The 14,088-nt window shown below is 33.2% G+C and overlaps 1 protein-coding gene across 5 annotated transcripts in view; it reads left to right on the plus strand.

Annotated features, from left to right (window-relative positions):
- ZMYM4 (zinc finger MYM-type containing 4) overlaps window positions 1–14,088 on the plus strand; it is a 142,067-nt gene that overhangs the window by 95,134 nt on the left and 32,845 nt on the right. For all 5 annotated transcript variants that reach the window (XM_028512785.2, XM_036025763.1, XM_036025762.1 and 2 more), the window contains 13 exons: window positions 1,890–2,064; window positions 2,175–2,387; window positions 4,152–4,302; window positions 5,027–5,142; window positions 5,821–6,096; window positions 6,239–6,389; window positions 7,159–7,331; window positions 7,886–8,036; window positions 8,588–8,728; window positions 9,061–9,098; window positions 9,991–10,135; window positions 12,552–12,670; window positions 13,385–13,556. In XM_028512785.2, the coding sequence (XP_028368586.1) occupies window positions 1,890–2,064; window positions 2,175–2,387; window positions 4,152–4,302; window positions 5,027–5,142; window positions 5,821–6,096; window positions 6,239–6,389; window positions 7,159–7,331; window positions 7,886–8,036; window positions 8,588–8,728; window positions 9,061–9,098; window positions 9,991–10,135; window positions 12,552–12,670; window positions 13,385–13,556 (2,021 nt within the window). The remainder of the gene's footprint in view (window positions 1–1,889; window positions 2,065–2,174; window positions 2,388–4,151; window positions 4,303–5,026; window positions 5,143–5,820; window positions 6,097–6,238; window positions 6,390–7,158; window positions 7,332–7,885; window positions 8,037–8,587; window positions 8,729–9,060; window positions 9,099–9,990; window positions 10,136–12,551; window positions 12,671–13,384; window positions 13,557–14,088) is intronic.

The following is a 14,088-nucleotide window of genomic DNA, read 5'->3' on the forward strand; positions in this document are numbered from 1 at the left end:
TTTTATTAACCATATATCTTAGCATCTTGGATTTAACTTAAACTGAATATATTTTGGCTAGTCATTAATTTCTAGGTTTCCTTTGTCATAGGGACCTGATGATTTCTTTTTTAAAAATGTATCTCAAATCCTACACAAAAGAGGTAGTAAATTGTAGGGTAATTTGGCTGATACTATTAGAAAGACTAGATTTCTTGATATGATGGCACTGAAGAAAATAACTGTATTGGGATTGTCCACACCATTTCTGAATTCTTACTATCCTAATGAGATTGTTCCTCATTCTGGCATAGCATGTAATCTACAAATTAAGATGTAATGTAATTGGGCACTAAGCGTACTGGAGAGCAACTGAGATATACTTTGTTTTATGTTTTGTTTTATACTTCCATTGCCTGATTCATACTGTTTCCCATTTCTTACCTCCTTAACCTTTTAGAAAATTTCTACTTGAGCTCCAGCTCAAATGTCATCTTCTTTTCGGTAGCCTTTCATGACACTGACTGTCTGAAATAACTGTTTCTTTATTTCTATTTCTGCTTAGTACATTATACATATTTTTTCAAAATTTTTACACTACTCTTTTATATTTTAAGAATGCTTTTGTAGTGGTATTTTATATATCATTTGCCTATTTGTCCTAGTATACTAGAGCTCCTTGAGTGCATGCTTGCACCATATCTTTACAGTTTAGTGAGTGCCTATTCAGTACAACTTCTCAATAAATACCCCTGTAAATGAAATACAGTAAAACTTAATTTAAAATGTAAAGGCAAAAAAATATACAACGTAGTCTGGAAGTATAGAAGATAAGGTATGAAGTTGTATAATGCAGCACAGTTCAGTATCAGGTATTTCTTGGGATGATTCCCATTTTGTTTACTATTATCTTTTATTGAAGCAGAGATATTTGTAATCTTTTCTAAAAAGTACTTTATTAGTATACTTTTCTAAAGATTCAGGGTTGAATAGAACACAATTTTTTAAAGATTTTATTTATGTTTTAGAGAGAGGGGAAGGGAGGGAGGGAGGGAGAGAGAAGGAGAAAAACATCGATTTGGGAGAGTCATCAGTTGGCTGCCTCTCGCTCATCCCCCAACTGGGGACCTGGCCCACAACCCAGGTGTGTGCCCTGACTGGGAATCTAACAAACAACCTTTCACTTTGAAGGACAATGTCTAACCCACTGAACCACACCAGTCAGTGTAGAACACAGTCTATTTACTGTCATGTGAATATGTACTCATGGGCAAAGACATTATCTAGAAAATTTTATCAAGGTATTTTTAAAAATTGGTTTTACAAATGCTTTACACTTAAACTATCTGATAACTTACAATGTAGGAAGACTGGTCTGTGGTGAGATACAGGGTGGAGTGGTAGCAAGCCTTAATAGGATTTTAATCTTTATTGCCTTTGCTACTGATGCCTACAAAGTAAATTATTTAGATATGGAAATGTTCAATGTTATATAATTATGCCAGAATATACAGTGTAGTTTGAAATGTGTTTTTACTTTTAAAAGATAGTGGTTCTCAGAATTTTCAGAATATTTTGAAAATACAGAAGAGCCTAAAGAAAAAAATTAAAAATCTCTTTAAATTTCACCTACTAGAGATAATGACTGATAATTGTTATATATATCCTTTTAATCTGTAAACTCAGTATACTGATTTTCTCAACAGTTTTATGAAGTAAGTCTGTATTAGGTCTGTTTTATAGAACAGAACTTAAGGGTCAAAGCAATTTATCAGTTTATCCAAGAAAACCCGGGTTTTCTGATGTTAAATGTCAGTGACCTTTTCCGGTAGTGTAATTGCCTGTTTTATTTAGCTTACAAAAAGGAAAAAAAATGTGAATTATACTGTGGCTTATTTTATCATTTTTAGAGACATTTTAAATCCAAAGGATGTGATCAGTGCCCAGTTTGAAAATACCACCATTAGTAAAGATTTTTGCAGCCAGTCATGTTTGTCAACGTACGAACTGAAAAGAAAACCTGTGGTTACCATAAATACTAATAGCATTTCAACCAAATGCAGCATGTGTCAGAAGAATGCTGTTGTAAGTTATTCTTTTTACTTTTTGGGGGGGAGGAGTATAATGTTTTGTGTTTAAAGAACAGCTTTTGATGGTTTCTGCTTGTTTGTGTGTTGTTATTTTTTAATTCCTAGATTCGACATGAAGTTAATTACCAAAATGTGGTACATAAACTTTGCAGTGATGCCTGCTTCTCTAAGTTTCGCTCTGCTAACAACCTAACCATGAACTGTTGTGAGAACTGTGGGGGTTACTGCTACAGTGGCTCTGGGCAATGCCACATGCTTCAGATAGAGGGGCAGTCGAAGAAGTTTTGTAGTTCAACATGTGTCACAGCATATAAGCAGGTACATGGCCATATTTAATCCTTATGATATTGTTCATTTTGAGGGCATCTAAATTTTTTGGTGGTATCTATGAAAACATCACAAAAATATAAAATCTTACTATTAGCTTAATTAGTATTTTTATATACAAATAGTAGTTATTGAATGAATGCCTTTTAACTTTATAACAAGAGTTTTATAAGTAGCATATGTTTCTATTCATGCATTTGTGTTTAGGTATGACTTTATTTCATACACGATTCATATTTTTTTTAAAGATTTTATTTATTTTTTAGGGAGGGAAGGGAGGGAGAGAGAGAGAGAGAAACATCAGTGTGCGGTTGCTGGGGGTTATGGCCTGCAACCCAGGAATGTACCCTGGCTGGGAATCGAACCTGGGACACTTTGGTTCCCAGCCCGTGCTCAATCCATTGAGCTACGCCAGCCAGGACGATTCATATTTTTGAACAATATTTTGAAAATATACAAGCACACAAAGACAAAAAATAATGCATCTCTCAGAGATACCCAAATACCATCCTTTTGGTGTTATTAGCCTTCTAATCTTTGAAATGTATGTTAGTTTACATTTATATACACACACTTTTTTTATTTTGTAGGGTTAAGTCCATTGCATATGTATTCTTGAAATCAAATGCATATGGTGGAAATTGCAATTTAGAAAATAAAAATCTTACCATTAATTGTTTGAAAGGTTTTTTTTTCCCTTCATGAAATAAGAAAAAATAAATATGGGTTATATATTATTTTGTGAATTTGAGGTTTGTAGAGGATGAATTGAATGAACTCTTGTATGAGTAATGTCTATTGCAGTTTTGTACTTGATTTGTATTAGTAAATTTTGATCAGAAGTTATATTTTGAAATTGATAAACCCAAAGGAATAGCAAGAACTTTTTACATTTTAAACTTTACAATGGCTTCCTGTTTGAGTGCATTTGCTGATAATTCTTTCCTAAGAATAGTGAATTTTTGTACAGTCAACCAACATTTGTGAATTTGATAATGTTGATTGGGAAATTTTATTTAAATTATTCTTAAAACTTTGCAGTGGTTCTGGAATTTTAAACATACATCGTTTCCATTTATTTCTGATTAACGTACAAACACACTAAAAGGGCTTAGCTTCCTTTAGGAACTTCTTGTTTTTGCTCTCATGGGGAAAAAACCAACAGCATCTTTGTATGTTTTATCTTTTTTTTCAAATGTTTCCCTGATTGTATCAAGTACTAAAACTTACTTGGATTCAGTATTCTATAAGAGAAGGTGCAACAGTTAGAAACATCTTAGTTTTAAATTATTTTATTATAATTTAGTCAATACCTGTTAAATTTCTCACATATTAATATATGCTGTAGTATAGACACAGATTGGATTTACAAGTAAAGCAGATTACAGTTTGATTCCCAGACTTTTTGTTCAAACAGAGTTTTACTTTGGGGAAAGTAGTTAAACTCCTAGAGTCCATTTTCTTGTCTGTAAAAGGGTATTATACTACCTATGTCACTGGGATGTTTTTAGTTTTATATGAAGTAAGAATGAGAGAGCATCTAGTTTACAAGCTGACATATTGTATAAAACACAAACACAAAATCAGAAATATGTGTGTACTGAGTCTCTTTGTAAAATTTATCTGAGGAATGCAGTCATAAAAATTTGAAAGTTGCTAATTTAAAATATTTCAACAATGTTAAGTACAAACACTTGAATTATTCTTTTACTTAGAATTTAGTTAAAAATGAATGTTATTTTATTCTCTTAATAGAAATCAGCCAAAATTACACCATGCGCACTTTGCAAGTCATTGAGATCCTCAGCAGAAATGATTGAAAATACCAATAGCTTGGGGAAGACAGAGCTTTTCTGTTCTGTTAATTGCTTATCTGCCTACCGAGTTAAAATGGTTACTTCTGCAGGTAATATTGGTTTTGTAAACACTGTGAATATAATCATTGGGAAAAAAATATGGGCTTTGCTTTTCTTTTCTTTAAGTATCTTTTTAAAAAGGTTTTATTTAGTTAGTTTTAGAGAGGGGAAAGGAGACAGAAAGAGAGGGAGGGAAGCATCAGTGTGAGGTTGCCTCTTGAGCACCCCCTACTGGCTCACAACCCAGGCATGTTCCCTGACTGGGAATTGAACCAGTGACCTTTTGGTTCACAGGCTGGCATTCAATCCACTGAGCCACACCAGCCAGGGCTATTGCTTTGCCTTTATAGTACAGGTTTTTTACCAAATTTAGTTGACTTTTAAGGCAAATTTAAAATGTTTCAGATCTGTGTTGTAAAATATCACCTATAACCTGATTGTTTATTTTATGTTTGTTTACTTGCTTGCTTACTAGTGTATTTGTCCTTACCAAAATAATTTCATATGGCTTCTTCAATGTATTTTTTTTATCCACACCTGATTTATTTCAAGACTTATTTATCTTACAGTTTCAGGGTAGACTGACAACTTAAAAAATATAGTTTTGATGTTAAGTTAGTTTCTGTGTGTATGCAATGTGATTAAGTTTAGTTTCAGTTCCTGCAACTTGACCTGTGAATTTTCCTATCTTTTATAATAATACTTACTTATCTTCTCATACATTTGTATACCCTTGTGTATATTACTCATTGGTTTTTATTTTGATTTGCTAAGGTGTACAAGTTCAGTGTAACAGTTGTAAAACTTCAGCAATCCCTCAGTATCACCTAGCCATGTCAGATGGAAGTATACGCAACTTCTGCAGCTACAGTTGTGTGGTAGCTTTCCAGGTATGGCTTCAGGAATCTTTCCCCTGTTAAAGAATCACCCACAGTAGTAATGTGAACTTACTAGGTGTTTGCTAGTGCCTGGATTACTTAAATTTCTATCTCAGTTCTATTAAACTTGGATTCTTTGGTTCATCCTGTATTTGGAGGTATGTCATGTAATTGCCCTCTGTAAAATTAAATGGTACTATTACCTAGATCAGCGATTTTCAACTGGTGTGTCACAATAATAAAACATGCAATACCTGACTATTTAGTCAAGGGCACTGACCTCTTTTTCCATAGATTGTCAAATAAAAAAATGACAACTGCCAATATAACAATAGCCATCTAGGGTGAATGAATCAAAATTATACCTTTTTTTGGTCAGATCAGCAAAAAATATGTTTTTTGGTGTATTGCAGAATTTTAGTAATTAGTTTATGTGTGCCATGAGATGAAAAAGGTTGAAAATCGCTGACCTAGGTTATCTATTGGGAGGATATTATTTTTGAAGATTATTAGTTAAATTATTGTTATTTTTGTGGCTATAAATGATATTCACCCCATTCGAGTATAAGCCACTCAAACAGGGATTTTTGCCTGTTCACAAATGTATCTTAGGTGCCTAGAAGTATGCTTGGTATACTTAGTATTTCCTTGTTTGAACAAATGATGAGATTGATTTTTTTACCCCCCCAGAATTTGTTTAACAAACCAGCAGGAATGAATTCTTCAGTAGTGCCCTTGTCTCAGGGCCAAGTAATTGTGAGCATCCCTAGAAGTTCAACAGTGTCAGCAGGAGGAGGTAACACCTCTGCTGTTTCTCCCACCTCCATCAATAGCTCTGCTTCAGCTGGTCTCCAGCGCCTTGCTGCCCAATCTCAACATGTTGGGTTTGCACGAAGTGTTGTAAAACTTAAGTGTCAGCACTGTAATCGTCTGTTTGGCACAAAACCAGAGCTTCTTGACTATAAGGTAAAGTGATAAAGGGCTTGAGTATAAATTGGTCTGTCTGTAAAATTGTTTCTGGCTTTTTATTTCTCAAAATTACACTATTTGTTTTGAAAGTAAGATAAACCAAATGCTTAATTAATACTCAATGATTATTTCATTGCAGGGTAAAATGTTTCAGTTCTGTGGCAAGAATTGTTCTGATGAATATAAGAAAATAAATCATGTAATGGCAATGTGTGAATATTGTAAAATTGAGAAAATTGTAAAGGAGACTGTAAGATTCTCAGGTGCTGACAAGTCATTCTGTAGTGAAGGTAAAGAGATTATCACACCTACTAAACATGTTGGTTGTTTCAAAAGTAGTTCATAATTTAAGCTGTTATTATGTAAATTTATCTGTTTTATCTGCTCTGTTGTTGTATAATACCAAACACTTTTTATTTTGGTTATACTTGGTTCCACTTTTTAATGTAATCCTTCATATCATATAAATGTTAAAATGAAGGAAAAGATTCTCAAAATATATTGCAAAAGATGGTGATGATGTGAGAAACATAATGATATTAGGTTGACAGGGATCTTTTAGTTTTAGCGATTCTAAAGAGTACTCCTTAAGTTTGGTAGCATCCTAAGATTATACTACTTCTATTGTTTTAAGGAGCCATATGTTTCTGAATATGAATGAACTGAATTTAGAAATCAATATGAGGTAGACTTTCTAATTTACTTAAATGAATATCCTACATGTTTACAGTGTTTTGTTTTATTCTAAAACTACATGAGATTAGCCTATTAGACTAGTGGATCTTAAACATTTTGACCACGACGCACAAAAAAAGTACATTTTACATTGTGATATCACATACCCAAATAAAACAAAAGATTTACTAAATAAATTTTACTATATGTGATGCACTATAATACTTTTTCAATGATAGCGTTGATCCTCAGTGTTGATCTCTTGATCTAATTGGTGAGGATCCAAGTGTGGAAACTTTGTTGTTTTTAAAGGCATTTAACTTAAAGATGGAGATACTTAATATTTCTGCCTAATGTTAGTTTTATCTTTCCTGATTTTTTTAGGTTGCAAATTGCTTTATAAACATGACTTGGCAAAACTCTGGGGAAATCACTGTAAAATGTGCAGTTATTGTTTACAGACATCTCCCAAATTGGTACAGAATAATCTGGGGGGAAAGGTGGAAGAGTTCTGCTGTGAAGAATGCATGTCCAAGTACACAGTTCTGTTCTATCAGGTAAATAGAACTCACATTTGTGGGTTTTTCAAGTTAGGGCATACATTATTCCCTTCTTTTATTTTCTGATGAAGTATGAAGGACAACTTAATCATTTAAACTTTTAAAATTAAATGTATTATGTTCTTCAGCATTAAAATAAGATTTTACAAGACTTTAATGTCAGTGAAGTTATATTTCTTTTGTTTTTAATTTCCTTGTAGAAGACATGACAGTCTTATGACATTAAAGTATTTAAAATTATAATTTTATTCATTAGTTATTTAACTAAAATGAATTTGTCTTCTGAAGTCTTTGAGGAAGGTATGTCTTTCATTTTGCTTTGTGTTTTAATTACTATTTATTGGCTTGTCTATAATATGACTTGTATGTTTAGTATAAAATCACTGATTGATAAATAAGTATTTTTACCACTTTAGGATAGTTAACCTTCATTTTTGTGACCTAAATTCTAATTTAATTTTCTCATTTGTTATATGTATCCTGATTTTACTCTGTCAAGGCCGAGGATAACTTTTTTCTTACTCCTTTACTGTCTTCCGTTTCTTTTTCAGATGGCCAAATGTGATGGTTGTAAGCGCCAGGGTAAACTCAGTGAGTCTTTAAAATGGCGAGGAGAAATGAAACATTTCTGTAACCTGCTTTGTATCTTGATGTTCTGTAATCAGCAAAGTATGTGTGACCCACCTTCACAAAACAATGCAGGTAGAATTAAACTTTAGTCTTTGATTAGTGTAGGGGACTAACTACTTCTACAGATTGGGAACATTAAACAATTGTCAATAATGTCATGAAACATAAATTTCCTTCTATTCATATGACATTAACATTTAGATCCCTTTTTATTTAACACCTGAGATTAAAGCCCAGTAAAAGTAAGGTTTTTTTACTTTTCTCTGAGTGTATTGAATCAACTTCTTTAAGAACTTTATGGGAAAGGATGGCAGTTAATACATTGTTATTGGACATATACACCTTGACTTCTTTAAAAATGTATTTGAGACTATAAAAAGGACATACACTGTAAGTCACATGGCCTCTTAAAATATCATCTCCATAGTTACTCAAGATAAAGTTCGTGGGATACCTTTTAGTTTCACTAATTAAAAAATAGAAAAAACCTTGTTAGTCCTGAAGTGACTCTGCTTCAATAGAATTTAACTTAAAAGCATTATTTAACTTCCTTGAGATGTTGGTTTTTATAGGTATACATATAAATTACATGAGATTTTAAATTTTTTGTTTATTTTAATCAGCAAGTATTTCCATGATGTCAGCTGCTTCAGCTGGGCCCCCTTCTCTAAGAAAAGATTCAACTCCAGTTATAGCTAATGTAGTCTCATTAGCAAGTGCTCCTGCTGCTCAGCCCACAGTGAATTCTAACAGCGTTTTACAAGGTATGGCTTGATTTGAACGCATTTATGTAGCCTTTTTGAGGTGAATATAGTGGTTCTCTATCTTTTTACTATCAGTGATCATTATCATATGTTTGATGCATTCATATTAGGAATGGTAGCTCACTGTGGGCTGCTAGGGCTTTAGTGTTTTCATAATTTCCAGATCCTTTTTTCTCATATTATACTTCAGATGCTACTCTTTTCCTGAATTGAATTAAGATAATGCATGTTTTTATTATGAGAGACTTTGTGTTTATTATCTGATAATCAGCTTTTAATGCTAATGTTTGATTGTATAAGATCCTAAATGTATATATTTTAACTTGTATCAGGTGCAGTTCCAACAGTAACAGCGAAAATCATTGGGGATGTAAGTTTTTTTTTTTTAATTTGTATTGCCACTGTATTTATTTTCCATCATGTCATGTGAATATATCTAAGTTACTTTGCCCTTTTTTATTCTTTATTATATAAAATAAATTTCATGAGCTCATTTAATCTTTGTTTAGGTTCAGGATTTTCTGGTTATTTAATTAGGTCTTTTATATACTTTAATTTTTTTTTGAAAGCTTGCTATCTATGTAGTTACTGAAGGTTTTTTTTTTCTTACCTGCAGAATTCAGGCATAAAAGGTTTTGGGAGCATTTGTAATATAGTTAGATTATAGATAAAATATTTATAAAATGTAGTTTGTTTTCTATCTGCTGCAGGTTATGCTGTAAATAAGCATTTTTTCCTTAATATTTGTTTCTTTTCTCTTAAAATAAGAAAAGAATAAATATTGAGAGAAACTTATGAATAAAACAGTGTTTTCTAAAGTGTTTCCTGAACTCTGGAATAACATTCGTATCATCTTTTTTTCAAGTCCTGAGATGATCATAAGTGATTCTGTTATTTCTAGTTATCTTGAAACTAAGGTTTAAAAAATTTAGTCAAGTAGAAATATTGTAGTTCTCATTTTAAACTTGGCCAGCTTTGTACTTGATCCACAGTGGCTGACAATAGAAATAGCATTTTTCTTGGTAAACAGAACTGATAATTAGATATATTTAGAATCAGTATTTTATAAAAATATTCCTATATTACTATTTTACAAATATTATATTTGTTAAATACTGGAATATTTATGTCTAGGTCTTCCATATAATTCCAGTATAATTTCTTTAGAAATTATAGTATTTTCTGAGATTATAATAAGCTTTTGAAAACTCCTTTGGTTTATTTGATTTATTATTTATCTTCTGATTTTTGTTTTTAACTAGGCAAGTACACAGACAGATGCCCTGAAACTGCCACCTTCCCAGCCTTCAAGACTTTTGAAGAATAAAGCTTTATTATGCAAACCCATCACACAGACTAAAGCCACCTCATGCAAACCACATACTCAAAACAAAGAATGCCAGACAGGTATATTTATGGCACTTTGTTCATTTAATTTGTTTTAGGAGAAAGGAATGTGGGATCTGCCTATATTAATTGGGTGCCTACTATCTCCTAGACAATGTGGTTGATTGCTTATATACACTTTTCAATTTAGTTCTCAAAACATCCCTGTGAGTTAGGTATTTTCACCATCTGAGACTTAAGAAGTTATGACAAAGAGAAGATAGTTAATTGATCACTCCATACCATGAACTCTTCATTTAATTTCCTTATTAATGACAGCGTAATATTATGGAGAAAGTATAGACTTCAGAGTTATATAGACACGGTCTTAATTAAGAGGAACTATTGTTTTACCCTTAGGTCTGAACTCTTCCATATTCTGTTTCAAATAAAATCAGTTCCTTTGAAGAGATCTTTAGGGTTTCTTTTCTTATGAACTGCCTCTCCCCACTTGTCTACCCCACCACACCCCTGACCATGCATAGTCTCTGAGCCAATTCTCTGAATGCTGGGCAAGGTGCTAGTCTCTAATCTTCTCAGCTTGCCCCTCCCAGCATGAAGTCTGCCTTATGAATGATCTGGGACGAAGATGATTTGGACTCTACTATTCTTAGCTTGCCATTCCTATAGTAGGGCCTCCATCCTTTGGGTGGGAGCTGGGTAGAGTGAAGGAACTCTTAGTTTATCATCTGCACTCAGCAGGAAATTAACTTCTTAAACTTATATTTGGAGAGGATAAGAAATGATGGTGTCCTGCTCTTCCTGGTAAGGTATAGTAATCCTTGATTGGGAGCTGACTGAAGAGAAACGTTCTTCCTGACCACACCCACCCAGAGTGCAGCTTCTGTCCATTGAACTGGCTGAGTTGGGGATATGAAGCAGGTGGTGGATCAGCTGTCACAGACTCCCAGTGTTCTTAACTGTATTTTAGTGGGTTTTCTGAATAAATGTTTCTCCATTTGCTGTATGCCCTATGGACAATTTCCACATAATTTAAATGGCTGTTTGTGACAGTTTCTATCAGCTCTGCTTGTTTCACTAGGGAATCAGTCTGTGGAGCTCCTCCTGCTGCCAGATGAAAGCCCCAGAATATTTAAACTAGAAAGGAATCCTAAATTCCTAGATCTAGAAGGTTATATTCTGTATGCCAGTATTTCTTAAACATTAATATGCACATTGATTACTTGGGGATTTTACTATGTATCTGATTCAGTGGGTCCTAAGGCTTTACATTTCTCACGAGCTCCAGTGTTATGTTGGTACTACTGGTCCATGGACAACAGTGGATAGCAAGGCTATATAAATGACCTAGTCCCATGTTTTTATTGTATCAGCAGTGACTTATTTTGTATTATGTAGGTTGGCTATCAGACATCTCTCTTCTGGTACCTTTTTTACATCCACTACACCAAAATAAAGTAGATCCTATATTATTTCCTGCCTCTAACCTAGTCAAATTATTAGCTTTTCACTTCTTGTGACTGGCATTATTTTTCTCTTACATTAATGATTTTATGGTTATCTGGCATATTTTTCTGGCATTTTTCTGGTACATAGAAAGGATTCTGTAGATACTTGTTGAATAATTGAATGAATCCTCCACCCTTCCCACTTTTTTCCTACTTATATTTCAATCAATTTCCAAGTTCTATATTCTTTTTTGTAGGTATCACAATCACCCGTAGCTTAAGCCTTTACCATGTTAGCCCAACATATTGTAATTGCCTCCTACTTTTACACTCTATATACTTTAATTCTGTCCTAAGATGGCAGCCAAATCAATCTTTTTTAATGCTATTTTCATCACATTATTCTCTGCTAAAGAATCTGTAGAAGCTCCCCACTATCTACTAGAAATTATTTATCCTCACAAAAATGGACCTTCTACCTATTCAGTTTGCTCTTTAACATACTTATTCATATTAACAGCTTTCCGTACCCCTCATCCAAGATTTCCCTTCATTCCTTCCCTTCATTCATCTAGACTTTATCTTTCATTAATTTTATCCTCTTATCATTGATAATCATTGTGTTACCCACTTTTTTGTGAATGGTTTGCTGTACTCAATCCATTCTTTTGTGTGCACTCTTAGTGTCACAGGTTGGTTCTTTTTTTAAGATTTTATTTTTACTTTTTAGAGCGAGGGTAAGAGAGGGAAAAAGAGAGGGAGAGAAACGTCATCCTACCAGAGAAACATGGATCAGTTACCTCTTCCACGCTGCCAGTTGGGGATGGCCAGCAAACCAGGCATGTGCCCTGACTGGGAATCAGACCAGCAACCTTTCAGTTTGCAGGCCCGATGCTCAACCCACAGAGCCACACCAGCCAGGGCTGATTAAAGTTCTTTTGAACTATAAATCTCTGTATGCTTTTTAAAAATGTCTTTTCATTAAAATGTTTCTCATCCTCTTTGTTTTTGTGATTTTTTTTTATTAGAAGACACTCTAAGCCCACCCCAGATCATTGTGGTGCCAGTTCCTGTACCAGTGTTTGTGCCCATACCTCTTCACCTGTATACTCAGTATGCACCAGTCCCATTTGGAATTCCAGTTCCAGTGAGTAATCACGTAGACACTAAGATTGATTTAGTACACATTTTCCTCAATTAAAATTTTACAGCTTTATAAAAAATTTCACTTGTTGAATAAGTATACCTGACTCTGGTTGGCTATTATTGTATTAGTATTTGATTTAATATGTAATATATACAGGACTTCTTCTATTTGTACCCTGCATTCTGAAAAGAAGGCTATTAGGTTGCTTTTTTATAACATTTCATATAACAGTAAGATGACTCACAAAGAAAAAGATCAGAAACTGTGTGTGTGTGTATGTGTATTAGAACATTAGATTCTAGAAAAGGGAGAAGGATGAGTACTGTGATTTACATGACTTTTTATTAAAGAAAAATGTATTGATTTTTTAATTGGAAATGTATTTTTTCCTCAATACTAAATTCTTAAGGTTAATAGTTATATTAAAATGTTAAGCAGGAAATATAATCTTAAGCAAAACAATGGTGCATTAGATAATTATCCTTTTGGAGAATCCAGAGACATTTTGTTTAGTTTGCAGGAAAGCTCTTGCTGACTTTTTATTTAAATGGCTATATTCTTATAAAAACAAACTAGCAAGACTATTTTCATTATCAGCACTAAAAATATCTCAGATCTGTTAATTATTTTAGTACTTAAATCATCTCACAAACAATACTTTAGGTGATGAGCCTATTGCCAAAGAAACCCTTCAGTCCATCCTTGATCTTTCAGATGCCTGTCCCTATGCTTATTCCATCCTCAATGGATAATGAAGATAAAGCCACTGAGAGTATTGAAGACATTAAGGAAAAGCTTCCTTCACATCCATTTGAAGCTGATCTCCTTGAGATGGCAGAAATGATTGCAGAAGATGAAGAGAAGGAGAAAACTCTATCCCAGGGAGGTTGGTATAATTTTAAAGTAAAGAAAGAAAAAAACACCCCTACACATTTTCAGGTAACTCAAGTAATTTAAGTATTGGGCAGTCAGGGTGTCTCTAAATGCTTTTTTATGCTTAAATACCAAGTCTGTGGTTTTGTTAAACTTGTTGATATCTCTGAAGGCTCTTGTCTTTTTAATGAAGGAAACTAAGTCCTGATATTTGATACAGTTTTATTGTTAATAATTCCAGAAAAACCTATAAATCCAAGTTTCATAATCATTTTCTGATTTTATTCCTGCATTCAAAGACATGATCCCCATATAAGAATTCCTGTTTTGTAATAAGTAGCATGTTGGTAAAAGGATGGAACACTGTTTGGCTCAAAGTAACCTATAGATAAATCCCATTCGATGAGTGTAGAATAATGATAACAATAGTTAACATTTATGTGCTAAACATATTCTAGGCTTTGTTTCAAATACACTATATACATTGCTGAGTTTAATCATCACAACAACCCTATTGGGGGTTACCATTTACTTCAGATTCCTCA

Source organism: Phyllostomus discolor, chromosome 5 (assembly GCF_004126475.2).
Source record: "Phyllostomus discolor isolate MPI-MPIP mPhyDis1 chromosome 5, mPhyDis1.pri.v3, whole genome shotgun sequence".
NCBI lineage: Eukaryota > Metazoa > Chordata > Mammalia > Chiroptera > Phyllostomidae > Phyllostomus > Phyllostomus discolor.